At 42.4% G+C, this 20130-nt stretch overlaps 1 protein-coding gene across 3 annotated transcripts in view; it reads right to left on the bottom strand.

The window, feature by feature from the left end:
* TRIM24 (tripartite motif containing 24) overlaps nt 1-20130 on the bottom strand; it is a 63549-nt gene that overhangs the window by 23725 nt on the left and 19694 nt on the right. For all 3 annotated transcript variants that reach the window (XM_081957066.1, XM_081957065.1, XM_081957064.1), the window contains exons 2-3: nt 4036-4154; nt 168-315 (exon numbers count right to left, since the gene is read on the bottom strand). In XM_081957066.1, the coding sequence (XP_081813192.1) occupies nt 168-315; nt 4036-4154 (267 nt within the window). The remainder of the gene's footprint in view (nt 1-167; nt 316-4035; nt 4155-20130) is intronic.

The raw sequence follows: 20130 nt of genomic DNA, 5'->3' as shown, positions 1-20130 counted from the left end.
AAATAATAAAGGCAGAATGTAAACAAAACAAAACAAAGCAAATCAAAACCTAGTTTTTCCAAGCAAGCAAGCCTTCAAATTAATCCTGAGCTGGCAAGATAACTTAATAAAATAAACCAAAGCATACATACAGGTACAAATATCTGAACAGATAAATGGATCTTTACCTGGAGAAACCTCTTCTTTCTGTCTAACTGTATGGTCTTTTGTGAATTTCACTCTTTGATGAGCCCGTATACACGTCTTGCACAACCACTCTACACACTCCACACAAAAGCCATTGGCTTCTGCGTTGTCTTCACAGCTTGTACAAACCTGAAAAATTAGAAAAAAAAACATTTTGAAACAAATGACTAGTGACACTGAGACTATTATGAGAAATCAAAAATATAGTAGTTTTTGAGCAACCAGGACCGGAATGTATGCTGTTAAGTATACTGTGTAAAAGTGTTGGCAGTTGTGCAATAATGCTGTAAATTAAGAATGCTTTTAGAAACAGAAATGTTAATAGTTTATTTTTATCAATTAACAAAATGGAAAATAAATGAACAGAAGAGAAATCCAAATCAAATCAATATTTGGTGTGATCACCCTTTATCTTTAAAACAGTGTCAATTCTTCTAGTACACTTGCACATAATTTTTGAAGGAACTCATTTTTGAAGGGAGGAAGGGAGAATTTTTAAAGTTGGTTCTGCCCTCCCCACCCCAAACAAACTCAACCTTCTCTCTTAACAGTTGCTATGAAATGAGATACAAAAATTTCAATCAGCAGACTTCAATGATAATATAGTAATGTAATATAGTGAATGAGTACATTCACAGGTACTTATAGCCTGGTTCTGAATTTCCAACACTGCCCATCCTGGTTATGTGACATATTTTGGGCCCACATTTACAACTGTTTGCAGCATCCCATGGTCACATGATTTCTATTTACATTTCCCCCAAAACTCATTTATTTCTAGTTACCGACAAAAGTGTTTCATAAAGAACAATGGATTTGCTTAATGTCTACCACGTTCTCTTTATGGACACCATGTTCAGTGACTGCTACAAAAAAGGTCAGTTACATAAGTGACCCACTTTACTACTCTCGTGACTTATGGCCATAATGGGCAAGCTCTATTATGGTAATAAATTGAGGATTATTTGTATATATAAAATCTCATATCTTCTGGTAACATGAAAGATCTGCACAATAATGGCACTGGAATTAGTTTCAGTCTTCCACCTCATGAAGTAAAATTTAAACACATGTTCTATCTTCACTGGAAAGAAAGGAGCTTTCTGAAAATATCCTCCATAAATTCACCCAGGTTTGATTAATTTGGGAGGTTTTCAACAACTAATCACACACAGATTTTTCCTCCATGTTTGGACTCTACGTAATTGATTTATCTAAAATATTATGACTGATCTGAGTTATGGTCTCATGGGTTTGTAATTGATCTTTGTATCTAGCCATCTTTTCTTGCATCTATTTTAAATCACTGTTAAGCTCAGCCAGATCTTGTTGGCTCAGCTTCAAGACTTGTACTTTAAGTAGGATCTTTTAGTAGAAGAATCATCCTCTGCTATTTTTCCAGCACAGAAAATAGTAACACAGTTTGAAGTAAGCTAGCTGTGACCATTTGGATCTAGCTGCCATGCCGATAGCTCGTTAAACACACACAAACACACACACAAATTACCCAATGATCAAAATCTTTATACATAGAATCAGAAAATACAGGAGCTTGAAAACCCTATAATCAGCAAAATATGACCCAACAGAGTAAGATATGACCCAACAGTCATCCCAAACTAGATATCAATGATGGAGCATTAGTTAATAACTAATAATAACTAGTTAAGTATTAATAATTAACACCTGCAATAATGCTAATGTCTTTCTGCATGTTGTTCTAAAGTGATTGCTGGTATTCCTGAATTTAGAAGCCTTGGTGGCACACCAGAATGCTATATTGCAGGCTAATTCTGCTCACAGCCAGTTCAGTATGACCTGCTCAAGGTTGACTCAGCCTTCCATCTTTCCAAGGGCAGTAAAATGAGGACCCAGATTGTAGGGCATATGTCAAATTTTTCAACTTTCAATTTCCAAACATTAGAGGTGTTCAAAAGTTGTGACATGCCTTGGGGATTGTAAAGATATTTTGGTTACTTTAATATAAATTAGATATACTTGGTAAGTAACTATATAAATATCTTAACTTTTTAACATTTTGTTCATTTAATTTTTTGGGGAAAACATTCTGACATTTATAAACCACCCACAGAATGCTGTAAAGCACTATGGAGTGGTATATAAGTCTAAGTGCCATTGCTATTTATTTATTACAAGGGACTGAGTCGAAAGCTGGGTCTGCCTAGCGACAGGGGCATGGCTTAACAGTTTCATCAGACTCAATCCTATCAGTGAGCGGATGATGTCAACCCAGTCTGGATGCTACCTCCACCACTATGGAGAAATATCCTATTCTTGGAAGAGTAACTGCAAGATCATGAGAAAAAATTCTATTTCCAAATATAATTTGACCTTTTTTTTGCAGCACTTGTTAAACAAATGCTGTGGTCTTAAGTGTAAACCCATTCTTCTGAATGAGCATTTTTTGCTGGAAACTGATAAGAAATATCACAAATTACACTCCATGACAATGAAGCACTGAAACAGATTAAGATGAGCTGGTTGCCAAATGTCCAAAATGACATCATATGACTCTATGTGTATCTGTGTGTAAGTGGCATATTTTACAATCACAATTTCCAATGGTGGATAAGCATTGTAAGCAGATTAAAAAAACTGGTAAAGGTCATTCTATATTAACCCAAGGTATTGCTATTAAGAAATTTACTGCTTTTACTGTTTTTAAAAAGTCACTTTCATCAATTTCATCTTACTTTTTAAATACTGAAATATATGTAATATTCTAAATATTTTATAGCATATAATGTTTGGCTCAGTGGTCAGAATGCAGTATTTCGGTCTGACTCTGCCCATAGCTTGGCGTTCAAACCTGATGGGCTCAAGGTTGACTCAGCTTTCCATCTTCTGAGGTTGGTAAAATGAGGATAGATTGTTGGGGACAATATGCAGACATTGGAAACTGCTCAGAGAATGCCACAAAGCACTATGGAATGCTATGTAAGTCTAAGTGCTATTGCTATTTAGCTTTATTAAATCATTACACCAAATATATAAGAATGGCTTTTCTTTTCTTTTCCCATGTGGTCCTTTTGAAAGGTAATTTAAACCTGAAAAAGCTCTTTGATACATTGTTCAAGATACATTGATCATTAACACCAGCCTATTCATTCAACTTAAAAAGGACATCCTATTACAAAATGATACTAATGATCAAATTGTTATCACTCTGTATTATTTCTTAAAAGGCTATTTCTGCAGATAATCTACTAGAAATATCATCTGACATATTTTCAATTTCTTATGGATACGACTAGTTGTTTCTCCTATTTCTTAGATAAATGCTGTGACCTTTTACTTCTGCAACCAAGTTTCACGTTTCTTTATTAGGACGCAAATCACTAATATAAAGAAATCAAAGAAACTGATTTCTTATTAAAACCTGGTGTATTTTTCATCTGGCAACATTCCAGTCAGTAAAACATATACAATGTCAGTACCTCAACTTACATTTTCTGAGGATGACATGCAAGAGTGACTCTTGCCTATCTAGTTTTACTTTCTCTGTCCCGTCTTTACAAAAAATATGCAACTGAAGTGGTTTATCAAACTGAAAAATACTTCAATCATGTTTGTAAACCTAGTTGAGTCAGCAGATATTTACAAACTATAATATTTCTTTCTTTGTTTTATTTTTATTCCTTTGTAAAGTGCAAATTGTGTAACATAGTAATTTCTAAGTTTCAAAACAGTCTTAGCAACTCGTTCTCACTTTCTAGACAACTATAATATATGACTAAAAGAATTTTCACCAAGCATTAGTTTATATTTGTCAATGGAGTATCACATATTTGACAGTTTTAGGAATCCCTAAAACACCTAGACACAGACCTGATTTGACTTCTCCACTGTACTACTGGGAACTTCAGTAGTATCCTTCACAAAGATGTTGTCAATAATGTGTCTTTCTGCACATTCCTGGCCACAAATTGGACAGCGAACAACACCAACTAGTGGGAAAAAAAGAATGAGGTAAATTATAAATTTACAAAACAGACATCATCCACTCATTTTTTCAGGATTGTTTTTATCCTATTCAACAGTGTTCCATTACATAGCAGCAAATAATGCATTCTCCTTAGCTTAACTCATTGCTTCTTCTCTAAGCTACACATCAATGCAATAACACTTTACATTGAGAAATTCCTTAAATCAAAAATAATAGCCCTATTTTTGGTGTTCAAGGAACTTAGATGATCATATATTAAGCCATGTGGAATGTATTTATAATTTAGACTCAGGTCATATCATATGCATCTCACATCATATCATATGCAAGTCAGATCATATGCATTTTTATGAATTGATTAGTACCTTTAAAATGATAACACTCAAAATACCTGAGCATATAAAAATAATATAAATGTATTTGAATTTACAGCATTATAAGGATACAAAACATTGCATAAAGAACATCAGCGGAAAAGGTGCAGTTTTATAAGTAAAGGAAACGTGCTTTATTATGGTATACAGAGAATTAGTCATGATTTTATAAAATATGCAAATGTTCAGACATCTAAAAGCATTCAACTAACTTCATCTGACACTGGTTATTACTCTGATAAAGTACTCTGAGATACAATGCTTCTTCAAGCAGAGTGGTGCTCAGCTTGTAAGAGTATACTTTGGCAATTACCTAGATACTGAACTGATTTGAAACCAAGAATAAGCTGAAGGAGAAAGACCAAAGTCTAATGAAGGACCTAGTTTACTACTATAAAGGTCAAACACTTAATGTCCTCCTTCTAAGAAACAAAATAATGAGTCTCTAATGAACTCAAATGCAACTAGAAAGCCCACAAGTAAAAGATCAGGGCAGTTCTCTTTTCCTATTGTTGTTCCCATACACTAACATGTAAAGGGAGATGTCCTCCATGTGTGGGAGCAGTAACCTGTCATCAAGATTGGTAGCCACCGAATGATTTGTGTTGTAGGAATATGCAGTATTGCAGGCTAATTCTGCTGACTGCCGACTGCCAGCAGTTTGGCAGTTCAATTCTCACTGCTCAGAGAGGTCTCTAAAGCATTGTGAAGGGGTTCATAAGTCTATTGCTATTCAGCAGCCCAGCGCTGCTGGCAGCCAGGAGAACAAAATGAAAGAGCACTCCTCTCCTAGTCTACTGCTGGGTTATGTAGCTTTAGTCATGTTGATCCTAACATGATCAGTTCTTGGAGATTATGTATTGCATAGAGACAAGAGCTCACGTAGGGCATGTCAAATTTTTCAACTTTCAATTTCCAAACATTGAGGGTTTGTACAATAAAAGTTGTAACATGCGCTCCATGGCTCAGGACCTAGTTACTTGCGGGATCGTATTCTGCCCCATACATCCCTGCGACCAATCCGCTCGCACAGAGAGGGCCTCCTCCAGGTGCCGTCCACCAGACAGTGTCGAGGGGCGGCGCCTAGGAGTAGAGCCTTCTCTGTGGCGGGCCCAGCCCTGTGGAATGACCTCCCTCCGGATATTAGGAATACCTCTGACCTCCGCTCCTTTCGTATAAAGCTCAAGACCCACCTATTCCAAGTAGCTGGCCTGGCTCAACTTTGATCTAACTATATCGTTCCTGACGGGTTTTTATTTGGGTATTTTAATTGCATTCAATTACTTAGGGGTTTCTAAACATTGCATTTTATTGTTTTTATTCATTAGCCGACCTCCTCCTTGTACATGTCTTGGTATATGTTTTTGTAATATGTATGTCTTGTCTATATATTTATTTCATATGTTTTATTGTACGCCGCCCCGAGTCCTTCGGGAGAGGGTGCGGCTAGGAAATAAATATTTATTTATTATTATTATTGGGGATTGTAAAGATATTTTGGTTACTTTAATATAATTTAGATGTGATTGGTAAGTAACTACATAACTATCGTAACTTTTTAACATTTTGTTTAATTTCACAGGTTCAGTTGTCTTTCTCTTTTTGTTAACTGTTATTTTGTCTGAGAGTGTTAGTATTGCTGGCCTCATTTTCTGCGAGTGTGATAACTGATCTGTAATGGTTTTTAAGAAAAAGACGACTTAGAACATTCAGTCATATGAGCAACCTAATTCAGACTGGCAGAGACTTGTTGCCTTCTGAACTCCCAACATTGCGAGACATTCTCAGATAAGGCCTACTGTTAAAGAAAACAAAGTAGTGATGATGCTAGAAACTACCCAGCAACCAGTCTTGCAAGGAAATATATCCAAAAGTGCTTGAAAAGTGGGAATGAGCGAACAGTTCTTTTGTGATCCGTGTTGTAAATTTGTGAGTGACAATCTTGAACAAGATCCAAGGGAACTGGAATCAACCCAAACATATATCTCTTGGTAGAGGAAAGCTAGATGTCAAAGAGACCTTCACTGTGAAACTTGACAAAGTGTTTGACATCCTCAACTGCAACTATCAAATTGTTCTGTGTGCGTAATTTTGCTATGCTGCTGGCTGCAAAAAAGCTGTCGTTAACTGTAAGTGCCCTAAGGAGACGAAGATACTATTGAAGAAACTTCTTCCGTTAAAAGGTCAGAGAGAAAATATTTGTACTTTTGGATCACACCAGATTGGTTTGCCAGATGTACCCGAGCAGAAATGTCTAGGCAAAAGGCAAAAGCAGCAAGTTGATGAGAGACAAAGACTTGCTAAATATATGCTGAGAAGTATTCCAGACATTTCGATACTGAACAAATGAAGTATGATGAAAATGAAGGCCAGACAACAGATAATGAAGATGAAGGGGAATGTGATGGAAGTTATGAAGAGGCCTTAGACCAAACACACATGCCCTCTACCTTTTTTTAAAAAAAAGACAGACTACAATAGATTAGAAATAACAAATGTCGCTATGTAGAGCATAAGATACAGTGTTGGTCTACGTGCCATTGCTGCCATTACCACAGCTGCCTTCATAGATCCTGGCTTGATCACCAGAGAAGACAAGAGATTTGTAGTTGACTACAATAAAGTCAAGAGAGCCCAGGAAAAATTATGAAGTCCCTAGATCAAGATGAGTTCTGGTAGAAGGGCGAAATAGAAATGCATCTTCTTCAATGGCCGTACAGATGCAACTAAAGTTATACTGAAAGCAAACAATTCAGGCCAGCAATTCCCCAGTATCATCAAAGAAGAACATTATTACATAGTCAGTGAGTCGAGTTGAAGATATCTTTATCATTTCACTTCAGAGAAAGGCTCAAAAATAGGAAAACTGCTCAAGTGATTGAAGATAATCTGGTGCGTTTCATGAAGAAGAAAGGCATTTCTTCGTGAAGGCCTGAAGGCCATTGGAGGAGATTCTACAAATGGGTTTTTTTTTAAAACAAAGTTTTATTGGTTTTTTTTATATTTTACAAAGGGAAAAGGTAAGGGAAAGGTTACAAATTTTGGCAGCTGCGAAATACGGTAGGTGCACCCCCCCCCTCCAAACTCATAGTATACATTTGCATAAAATTCAATATTAAGTAATAACATATAGTCAGTGTGGTAAATTCAATTGGTAATTTCGATCAGTTTATATCATGTGACTTTTCTTACTCATTTGTGTGATCTGAGCTTTCTTGATGTCGCCCCATCTCCCCCCGCTGGCAGAGCTCCGGCCCCTCCCGTGTCTTGTATATCTGTTGAGGAGTTCTGGTTTTTCTAGGAGTAGTTTATTTTTCTCCATAAAGGCCTGCGCCTCTATGGGTGTATTAATTCTAACTCTTGTCTCCTCCCAGAATATTAACATACCTTCAGGCATCAACCATCTAAACCACACCCCCTTCTGGTATAATTTATTCGCCAATTGTGAATAATGTTTTCTTTTTTCCCTCACTTTCTTGGGGATCTGTTTCAGGATGGTTATCTCCTTATCTTTGTATGTCAAGGCTTGCCCCCTTTGTGCATTCAGAATTTCGTCTCTTGTGCTTTTCCTAAGAAATTTAATGTGTACCTCCCTGGGAACATTGTGTGTTCTAGCGTAAGCTGAGTTCACTCTATAAGCCAGGTCTATTTCCCACCCCATCCCATTTCTCCTTCTGAATATACTCAGCCAAAATATTTGTCATGATGTCCCTTATATTTTCATCATCTGTCTCCATCACGTTTTGGAATCTAAGATAAAAAGACATTCTCTCAAACTCTATTTTCATTTGTTGGGTGTCAAGTTCTTTGTTTCCCTTCTGCACACCCTCTATCCCCCCCTCATCTCAGCCGCCCCATCCTCCAAAAGATCCAGTCTCTGTGAGTTCTTATTAATTTTATCCTGGTTCTCTTTAATTTCTTCTTTCATCTTCTTTCTCATTCTTCTTTCATCTCCTTCAGTTGTCTCTTTATTTCCTCTTGTCCCTGTAGAATGTGCTGAAACATTTGATGAAACTCCAGGTCCGTAGATTTAGGTTGCTTTAAGGCTGTTAACGTTGATTGTGTACTAGGACTGGAAGTTGCAGATGTCGGGGCAGAGGCAGCAAAGCCTGACTTTCCAGGAGGTGGTCTTTTAAGATGCCATTGTTTATAAAATAAAGAGTCCAGTCAGTATAGAGAAGGATCAGTCAGAAGGGTAGAACAGCCAGGAGAGTCCAGGAGACACAGGGTCCAGGCAGAGGGGAATTTTCTAATCACCCTGGCAGAAGAGCAAACGTTTTTCACTCCAGGGAGTTCAAAAACAAACAATCAACAAGAGAGTTGTCCGAGTAGCACGGAGACAAAGACCGGAAGCCTGAAGTTTGGAAGGTGGAGTCAAGTTTCACATTTCATAAAGACAACGGAAGTGTGCCATCTTGCCCTGCCAGCTTCGGGTTTCGAGGCAACAAATAAAGTTTTCAAAGTTCAAAATTCCCAAAGCTTCCAGATCTCATTATATTATAGGTTTAAGTCCGAAAATCCACTTAGTAAGGGTGTGGCATCTTTGGTTTGGCTCTCCCCCTCCCCCTTCCCTTGGGGCTGAGAGCACACTTGTTTCCAGCCGCTTGTCCGAGGGGGGGGGGGAAATCCCCCTCCCCTCCAGCCGCGCCTCTCCAAGTCAAGCCGAAAAATAAAGTTTGCACAACTGACAAGTTTTAAAGTTAGTAATGGGAATGGAGGAAGTCTACGCCTCACCGCACCGCCGCCGCATCCTTCAGCTTTCTTTATCTCCGCACAGCCTCACAGCGAAGACGCCGGAGCGTCTCCCCTTCGTGCTCCTCGGTGCCTGGAGCGAAGCGGGGGCCCCCCGCCGGCCACCGCCGATCCAGGGGTCCCCCCGCCACGCCGCTCCTCCGGCAGAACGCCTCTGCGGGGCGTCCTGTGCCCCCCAAGGAGTGGGGAGCCCACCGGGGATGCGCGGGGCGAGCAGTCCCTGCACGTCACCGTCAGCCGCCGGAACCGGAAGTCGAGATTCTACAAATGTTAATGCTGGCGGGAGTCGACAGGAAGTGCTTCAGCTGGACAGATGTGGGGGGGGGGCTCACATGAACCCTGTCTGACAAACCAACTTTGAGATCCGTTTGGACCGGAACCCCTCCTGGACAGCGTCTCATTAGACCCAGGGGGAGGCAACAGAGCCCTCACAGGTCGGAGATTCGTCTTTTGAATCAGAGTCAGGGCGACAGCTTATAAATATGGCTGACAAGATGCTGAACTTCTTGTCAAAGCAAAAGAAAACAGAAGAGTTCGGAAGGGATGAACGGCCGGTAAAATAATCTAATCTAACCCACAGACATAAACTAAACCTGGAAAAGGAAAAGAAATCTTGAGAACATAAATAATATTGATGGTCAGATCGGGACTTTTTCCAAAAAGAAAGAAGGAAGGAAGGAAGGAAGGAAGGAAGGAAGGAAGGAAGGAAGGAAGGAAAGAAAGAAAGAAAGAAAGAAAGAAAGAAAGGGACTTTTTCCAAAAAGAAAGAAAGGGAAAATGGAGGGTTGAAACACCAGCTACCCCAAAAGCTATTTATTTGAATCAATTTTTGGACAGAAAGGAGGAAGCAGAGAAATGACAAACTCACTCAAATAAAATTTTAAACTTGGCTTTGCATTTGAAAAATACAAGAAACCAAATACTTTGATTTATTTTATTTGGACTCTTGAAATCTTAACTAAAAAAAAAGCACTTCTTACTTAACTTTGGCCTAACTTTGATTGTGAGGGAGGTTTTAATTAACTAACTGCTATAAATCAGAACTTTGGAAAGTACATCGCTGATCGCAAGCCTGTATTCAAGTGATATATTGTGAGCAGCTGTAAGAGACCTGACCTGGTAAGGGAAAGAATAACAACAGAATAATAACAGAATCTAAACTAGGAAATACAAAGGTTTTTTTTTTTTTTTTTTGCTTTCTTCTCCTTCCTTTTCTTCGCTCGGCAAAAGAGTAAAATGGCCCCAGCTTCTCTTCCGGTTTGAATTTAAGGTGATCCAGACTCTCGAAGTGGGATTTGTATAACTAACTGCAATTTTGGATCTGGACATTAAGGTAGAACAAAAGACTAAAATGGCCACCATTGTTTTTCCCCGTAGCAATTGAAGCAGACAAACTTGAGGTGGAACTGAACTCTGAAATAAGAACTGCATAACCGTATAATTAACTGTAACTTTGGAACTGGACATCATGGAAAACTGGGAATTTGAAGAACTATGTGGAATTTTAAAGAAAATACATGAATCAGTAAAATCAAGCCTAATTAGAATTTTGAATCCAGAGAAGCAGATAGCTATAGAAGAATTCAAAGAAGGGGGACAAGGGGGGCAAGGCTTTGAAGGGGTAGAAGCGGAAGGAAATAAAAAGCAGACAAAAAAATTTTTTGGTCCCGGCAATGGTGTAGGGAAAATTGTGAAAAGGGGAGGTATCCCAACAAAAGAGAAAAGAAAGCTGATAAAAGCGATTTTGGAGGCTGTTAGTAGTATAAGGAAAAATTGAAGCAGGAGGTTACCCCCCAACTGAGAGGAATAAAAATTATTCACTTGGGGAAACTTGAAGGGAGTGGATCTGTTAGAATAAAGAAAAGGGAGAAAACAGGAGCAGAGAAGTGGGACAAAGGACTTACCAGGAAAAAAAACAAATAATTAGAAACTACTATATGGGAAAATATAAAGTTAAGATAAGGACTTTATTCCTAAATATGATAATAAAGTGGAGTTGCTATCTAGTTGAACTTGATAATAGAAAGATAACTAAATAAAAGTTAAATATATGTAATATGGATAAATATGAAACTGATATGGGGAGCTTGTTAAAGCAGAAGTTTGTGATTTACCTTTTTAACATGATAATTAAATTGAGTTGTGAATTGAGTGAATATGATAATAGGACAACTAAGCATGGGTCAAAATCTACGTAACATGGACATATATAGAACCTTTAAGATGATGAACGAAGTGAGATATTTACCGCTTGTTACTTTATATAATATATTATGGGAAGTGTAATGAACACTGAACAGTGAAGATTGTCATTTAAAGATAACTAAGGGTAATCTAATTCAAGGTATAGAAAAATAAAGAAATATGAAATATACCTACAACGGGAAACTATTGTAACAAAATGACAGTTGGTCTTATCTGAACTGTTGTTTTAGGAGGTTTTGCAGGATTGGCCAGGATTGGGTATTGTGATGTCCAATTGGCTCGAGACAGAGTTAAAATTGAAGCCGTGCCTCTATGATCCTTGCTTCTGGTTCCCAGTTTCAACAAGTCAAGACCACTGCAAAACACCTGAAAACAAGTCATAAGGGAAAACACCCTACCCCCTGAACTCCCAACCCCTGGACCAATCCTAGGGCGGGAACCTGGCAAATCCTGCAAAACCTCCTAAAACAACAGTTCAGGTAAGACCGTCATTTTCCGGAGGAATTTTGCAGGAGTAGCCAGGAATGGGACATGCCCAAGTTAACGTCCCTCAGGGCGGGCACTATTGGTCCTGGGCTCCTCATGCGCTACCACCTGTTGTAGCACCCATGACCAAACGCCACATCAGCCGATGCAAACGCGTCTAACCTGTAGTGCCTGATAAAGGGAGATGGGGATGCCCACGTAGCAGCCCTGCAAATCTCCACGATAAGTGCCTGTGTGGCCCAGGCCGCCAAGGTCGCCGCATTCCTGGTGGAGTGTCCTGTGATGCCCTGGGGCACCGGAAGGTGCTGAACCTCATAGGCCAATGCGATGGCCAGTTTGATCCACCTCCCTATAGCCAAGGAGGACACCCTCTTCCCCAAGGAAGGCGGATAAAAGGAAACGAAGAGCGCCTCAGTTTTCCCGAGGCTCTCCGTGCGCCTCAGGTAAATGCGCAAGGCACGCTTGACATCCAGCCAGTGCCAAAGATGTTCATGGGGCTCCCCTTGAGATGCACCCGAAGGGGTTCATGGGGCTCCCCTTGAGATGCACCCGAAGACTACAGCTAGTTCAGAATGCGGCCGCGCGGGCTATCATGGGGAGTACTAGGTACTCCCACATAACACCTCTCCTGCGCAAGCTGCACTGGCTGCCTGTGGTTTTTCAGGTGCGTTTCAAGGTGTTGATTACCATCTTCAAAGCGCTCCATGGCACAGGACCTAGTTACCTGCGGGATCGCATCCTACCGCATACATCCCTGCGACCAATTCGCTCTCACAGGGAGGGACTCCTCCGGGCGCCGTCCACCAAGCAATGCCAACGGGCGGCGCCTAGGAGTAGAGCCTTCTCTGTGATGGGCCCAACCCTCTGGAATGACCTCCCCCCCGATATTAGAACTACTACCGACCTCCGCTCCTTCCGACAAAAACTTAAGACTCACCTGTTCCAACTAGCTGGCCTGGCCCATTTATAATCCTATTCATACCTCCTGGCAAATATTTTTTACCCTGGGATAGTTTTTAGGGGTGTTTCTAATGTATTTTTAAATTTTTAAAATTTTAATCTAACTTTAACTACTTGTACAGTAAACTATTGCTACCTCCTCCAGCCCAATATTTATTTTATATTTATATTATGTATATTCACTGTTTTTAATATGACTGTACACCGCCCCGAGTCCCTTCTGGGAGAGGGGCGGTCTAGAAATTAAATAAAAGTTAAAAAGCTAAGTTAAGTTCCCTATCATGAGACAGTTCCGGACAAAAATCCGGTAATATCACCTCCTGTGATCTTGGAAAAGGGAGTTAATCTTGGGAATAAAAGTTGGATCCAGACACAGGATGACTCGATTATTGTGAAATGAAAAAAGATCTGACCTGGAGGACAACGTCCCCAGTTCAGAGATGCAAAGGGCTGAGGTGACCGCCACTAGGAACACTACCTTAAGGGTTACAAACTGCAGGTCAACAGTTCTTGGAGGTTTGAATGGTGCTGCTGTCATTGCTTGGAGAACTGTAGTGAAGCTCCATGTTGGAAACCTGTGGACTACCGGGGGACGGAGATTCCCCGCACCCTTCAGCAACCTCTTAACGAATGGAACCTGGTAAAGTGGAAGGAGACCTTCTCCCCAAATAATCGTGGAGAGGGCCGCCACCTGTCTCCTGAGGGTGCCCTGTGAGAGCCCCCTATCCAATCCATCTTGGAGGAACTCAAAGACGTGCGCTACTGAAGCCTCGCGGGGATTCGCTCCCGAGACCCGGCACCACTCTGCAAAGGCCCGCCAAGTGGAATAATAAATCCTAGTGGTAGAACCCTTTCGTGAAGCCTCAATTGTGGAGATCACCCTCTGTGAAAGCTGGACGGCGCTCCCGCTCAATCTCCACACGGCTAGCTGCAGCCACTGTGGCTCAGGATGCACCAGGTTACCCTGTCTGAGGTCCACATCCCTCCCCGGGATCCTCCCCGGGTGTGACCCTGACAGGCACATTAGGTTTGCAAACCACGCCCACCGCAGCCAGTAGGGAGCCACTAAGATGAGCTCCGCCTTCTCTGAGAACATTTTCCAAACTACTCCAGGGAGAAGAGGAAGGGGAGGGAAGGCGTAGAGCAGGCCCTCCGGCCACGGAATCCAAATTGCTTCGACTCCCTCCGTCCCCCGAGTCAGGAACTGAGAGAACAACAGATCTACCTGAGTGTTCTGCGGTGTGGCAAACAGGTCCACCTCCGGATGGCCAAACCTGGAGCAGATGGCCTGGAACAGCTTCTGAGAAAGGCTCCACTCCCTGTGGTCGACCGTGGCCCGACTGAGCCTGTCAGCTTGATGGTTGTTCACTCTTGTGATGTGCTCCGCTCTGAGCGATCAAAGATTCCTCTCCGCCCAGGCGCCGAGGGCCATCGCCTCGGTACGAAGAGCCCTGGAGTGTGTGCTGCCCTATCGGTTGACGTGGGCCTTCGCTGCCACGTTGTTGGTCAGCGCCAAGATGTCTCGATCCCGAACATGGTCCCTGAAGTGCTGCAGTGCCAAGTGAATCGCTCGCAGTTCCAGCCAATTTATATTGTGTTGTAGGTCCAACCAGGTCCAACGCCCCTGCGCCATGCGGGACACCAAGAGAGCTCCCCACCCGTACAAGCTGGCATCCGTTGTCAGGATGCGGCGCTCCGGTTCCCTGAACTCACAGCCCTTGTGTAGTGCTGGGGAGAGCCACCACCTCAACGACAGTTGCACCTGTGGTGTCACTGGAACCTTTTCCTCGGAATTGCTGGAGTTGGACCTCTGATGGGGTAGGTGACGCCACTGGCGCGGCCTCGCGTGTAGACGAGCCCAAGGCACCACGTCTATGCAAGAAATGAATTTCCCCAGCAAGCTGGAGAGCACCACTACAGGAGCAAAACATTGACTTCTAACTTGTCTAAATAAGGCTAACAGACTAACTTTACGGTCATGGGACAGGAACACTTTCCCCAGCCTGGAATCTATGATGGTCCCCGAGTGAGTAATCCTGGTGGCGGGAACGAGGGAACTCTTATCTAAGTTAACCGAAAAACCTAACTGCTGTAGTGTGGAGATCACCAATGCCCGCTCAAACGACTCTGCTTGGACTAAGATGTCATTGAGACCTTCATTAGTGAAGGTCCGAGGCACTGAAGCCAAGCCAAACGGTAGGGCCCTATACTAATAGTATCTACCTAAATAGGAGAACCTGAGATACTTATGATGGTCAGGGAAGATGGGGATATCGAGGTAAGCCTCCGTCAGATCGATGGAGGCCATGAAGTCATTGCACCTAACCCCCACCCAGATGGATTTAAGGGATGCCATCTTGAATCTCCTATAGACTAAGTGGTAATTTAGTAGTTTAAGATTCAGTATCGCCCAAACTCTTCGGAACGACAAAAAGGTTGGAATAGAAACCTGACCCAACTTGGTCCAGTGGAACCGGTTCCACTGCCCTAATCTCTAGGAGGTGTCAGATTGCCTGCCTCATGAGAGAGCGCTTATCTTTACTCTTGGCGAACGAAAACATCTGAAAATGGTTCGGTGGAATGGAGAGGAACTCTAGGCACAGGCCAAACCTGATGGTGTTCAGAACCCAGGCATCAGTGGTAATCTCAGCCCAGGCGTCAGCAAACAGAAGCAGTCCACTGCCTATGGGTGGGGTCGCTATTGACCTATCTGCCCTGATGGTAGGGATGGCCACCTCCCTCCCGAAAGGGCCTCTTCCCCTGGAATTGGAACCTAGGCCTATCCCTGGTGTAGTGCCTATCCGACTGCCTATCTGATCTCAGAAAATACCTGCTGTGCTGAGCATCCTGATCTGATTGACGATAGGACTGCTTCCGAAAATAAGGTGCAGATTTTTGCTCCGACTTCTTTGCGGGCATGGGCATGGCCTTCTTTTTGTTCTTGTCAACAAGGATCGGGTCCAACGGGGTACCGAAAAGGGATCCCCTGGAATAAGGCGATGATGCCAGATACCACTTCGCCTTGTTCTTCGCTTGCCACCCCCTCAGCCACAGGAGACGTCGGGAGGTCACCGAGGCCGCCATCGCCTGTGAGGCATACTTCATGGCATGCAGAGTGGCGTCCGCAGAGAATTGTGCAACAGCAACCAGCTTGTTGAGAATATGAATATGCATCTCCTCAGGCGGAATCCATTCATGCATCTATTGTAGCCAAAGGATAGCCGTGTGGCTGAAGAACGACGCAGAGGCAGCTGCCTTGATGGCCCACGCGGAAGACTGGAATGTTTTACGAAGGGTCAGCTCCGTCTTCTTGTCCTCGGCCTTCAAGTAATCAGTCACATCGCCAGACACCACCGTTGACGTGGAAGCCAATGCCACCACTAGAGGGTCCACTGTCTATCTTCCTCCTCCTCTTGTGCACAGTCTTCAGGCTGTGGAGCCAATGATGGCCTGATGGGACTATATACCCTTTGGCCCCCCTGCACTGGAAGGGATCCCTTTGATAGGGGCCCTATTCCACCATGGAGAGGGGGGGGGAGTTGAAATGTCCCTGAGATACACTGGGGAATCCCTCCTTTGAGGAGACCTAGACCTGGATCTAATGGGCAATCTAGATCTCAGGAGAGAACTAGGCTATCCCTCTGTTCAGCCCTGGACACCTGCTTTTCCAGGGCCCTTTGCCTCCTTTCCTCATCCCTCTGCAAGGCCTTGGAGAATTTTCCAGCTGCTGCAGTTTTTCGCAGTCTCACAGAGGCTGTGGGCCTCACTCGGGCTCCACTGGAGGTCCCCTCCCCAGGGGACAATGGGGGGTGGGAATCCGGCTTCTCCTCTGCATCTGCCATGGCACCAGGTCAGGGCTCCACCAGGCTCACCCTACCTGAACAGCAGCGACAAAAAAAACAGCTCCCCCAATCACTCACGGCCTCCACGCGATGAAATCAGCCTCCGGTAGACCTTTCCAGCCCCTTTTGCAAGCCGTGCAGCTGCCAGAAGCACCACGCGGTCCTTGCTGTCCCATGCCACTCCGGGCCTCCTGGTGTCGATCTGGGCCCACAGGGCCTTGCCACTGCTGCAGAAGGGATGGCCATCCCAGGAAGGCAGGGATGAAATGAGGCTCTGCAGTAGCCTCTGCCCTAGCCCATGCGGCCTGCAGGAAATTGAGGCTCCAAAATGGCCACCATAATGGCGTCCTGCCTCTATAGCCCTAAGAAGCAACTTTTAAAGCCCTTACCGGCGGCTGGGAGCGAGCCACACCAAGGGGAGGCTTCCAGGAATCAGATGGAGGCAAGGGGAAGAAAGCAGGGAGGAGGAAATTGCAGGATGGCACTGGATTGTTTTTGGAAGAATCAGGAACCAAAAGCAACTCGTCTTTCTTCGGCCAGACAGAGTTGAAACTGGGAACCAGAAGCAAGGAGCACAGAGGTGTGGCTTCAATTTTAACTCTGTCTCGAGGCCAATTGGACATCACAATACCCATTCCTGGCTAATCCTGCATAATTCCTCCAGAAAAAGACAGAATCACAAATTGGGGGCATGTAAGGCTGTATAACTATATAAAGATAATGATGAGAATAGCTGGGAACTGTAATCAGGTCTACATCTCGACCAAAATTAGGTTGGGTGGTGGTGGCTAAAAGCACAATGACTATATATGCATACTTTTCTGTTATATCACTTTTTTATTAAAAAAGAGAAATATATACATATTGAAAAAGAATTATAAATACCATCAACATAAAAGGGAACTTGCTCAGAAGCTGAAATACACCAAGTAAATGAGATGAAGAGTGGGACGTAGAGAAGAAAGGTAAGGGAAGAAGAGAGGGATAGGAGAGAGGGAAAAGGGAGGAAGGGGAGGAAAGAAACAAGAAGTGGTAAGGGGAGGGAGGAGAAGGAGAGAGGAATGGGAAGTAGAGAAGGACAGAGAGAAGAAAGGAGGTAGGGAGGGGGAGGGGGAGGAGAGAGGAAGAAGAAAGTGATGGATAAAGCACAAATATTGTGTAAGGAGAGCACAAGAGCCAATAATTGGTTTTTGGGAGTTGGTAAGATGAATTGATGTAAACATTTAATAATACAATATGATGTTGGTTATGTAATAGTATACATTTTATTATATACTATGAAAATGGAAAAATAAAAAACCTTAATCAGGAAAAAAATATTAATGCTGGCTGTGAAGGTGGTGCCATGCACTGGGTAGAGGTTAAGCTTGACCGGAGGTTGATCTGGTTGGTATGTGCAGTCCATACAAATGAGTTACTCCTATAACACTTAATCACAAAATTGAATGGGAAGACCTTGTCTAACAAATGGGCAGGTAAAATTGGCAACATGCTGGATACAGCAACAGAACTTGACACTGATCCTTCATTCACTAGAGTTTCAATTGGTGACCCTCTCATTTCACTGAGTGACAGTGTTGCAAAGAATCTCCCTATCAACTATATGGATATAGGATCACACCAGTGGTGGATTCCTAACCAGTTTACTACCGGTTCACTGAGTGCACGCATACAATTGAACAAAAATTACTCGGAAAAAAAACAGCTGAGGAGCAGCATTTCAATCTGCCACCATGGATCAGCTGGGCTTCAGAAGCTAGAATAAAGGTAAGTATAACCCAGGAGCGAGTGGGTGGGCCCACTTTTTAAAAAAACCGCTTCGCTCTCTGAAGACAGTATTACCGGTTCGGGAGAACCAGTCCAAACCAGTAGAAATCCACCTCTGGATCACACAGACAACTTCCCAGAGATCTGACTCTTCTGGAAATTGGTCCCATAAGCCATTCATGCTGGTTGACAACTGCAAATAGGCTTTATGGATTTCAAAACATGGCTTTAAAGGCAAAACTGTCCAAAATTTAAGAATGTAAAACTTGGAATACATCATTGGTATGTACCATCCTTGCTGGTTCAATATCAAAGCAAAACATTCCTGGATTGAAGGACCTTGTTATGCATTGTTCCAGCTGCAGCAAGTCAGACTGCAAAAGGCTGTAGTAGATGCCATCCATTCAGTGCATAGCATGGTACACTTTCAATGAAATGATAATCCAGACAACAACCAAGAATTGTATTAGCTTTTTTGGCTGCTGCCGCAAACTGCCCACTCATATTTAAGTGACTATCCACTAGGACTCAAAAGTCCCTCTCACAGTTGTTTTTGAGCCAGGTTTCATCTAATCTGTACTTGTGCCTTTATTCTTCCTGCCTAAGTGTAAAACCTTGTTTTTTCCCCACATTAAATTTCGTTTTGTGGGATAGGGTCCATTGTTCAAGTCTGTCAAGATCTTTTTGAATTTTGAGCTTGTCTTCTGGGGTGTTGGCTATTCCTGTCAGTTAGTGTCATATGCAAATTTGATGAGTCCCCCATCTATTCCATCTAAGTCATTTATGAAGGTATTGAAAAGTATTGGGCCCAAGATGGAACTTTATGTACCCACTGCTTATTTCCCTCCATACAGATGTAGTACCATTAAGGACTACTTGTTGAGTATGGTTTGTCAGTCAGTTACAAATCCATCTTGTGGTGATGCAGTCTGTCCCACATTTTTCAGTTTACCAAAAAGTAGCTTGTGGTTTTGCTGAAATCTGAGTATGCTATGTCCACAACATTTTGTTGGTCTATTAATTTAATCACTTTGTCGAAGAATGAAATAAGATTGGTTTGTCATGATCTGTTTTTCCATTTCCTGTCAGTGTTGGAATAAGGTTACACCATTTCTTGAAGAGACATAGCAGTTATGTGCAGGTCTGCTGACACCTCTATGTTTTTCTCTTTCTCAGGTGTGTGAATCTGGTGAAATAAATTTCAGGCACAAGCAACTAAAGACACTTGTAGATAAACCCAAACTAGATATCCTATGTGTGATCACCTACAATATTTTAAAAGAATATCACAAAACTGTTTGCCTTCCCTTGGGAAACGGAAGATATAGACCTAAAAGCTTGATCTCAAATATTTCTTCCCCTGAATGGATTCTAGCTGGAGTATCTATTTATGTCCCCTGGTGGGGTCCCCTCTCCTTTAGCCAGTGCCTTCATCACAGTTCCATGAATACCTTAATTATTTATACTGTAATTATATTTCTTTTTAAAAAATTAATTCTTCATTACAAGAAAGTTTGGGGTACCAACTTATAGTTTGTAGAGTTTAAAAAATCCATGAAAAATGTGTGTAAGACATATACTCCTACGATGG

The sequence above is a fragment of the Natrix helvetica genome (assembly GCF_964273705.1).
Source record: "Natrix helvetica genome assembly, chromosome: 6".
In the NCBI taxonomy this organism is placed as follows: domain Eukaryota; kingdom Metazoa; phylum Chordata; class Lepidosauria; order Squamata; family Natricidae; genus Natrix; species Natrix helvetica.
The sequence above is the reverse complement of the archived record's forward strand: the minus strand, read 5'-3'. Positions and strand labels throughout refer to the sequence as shown.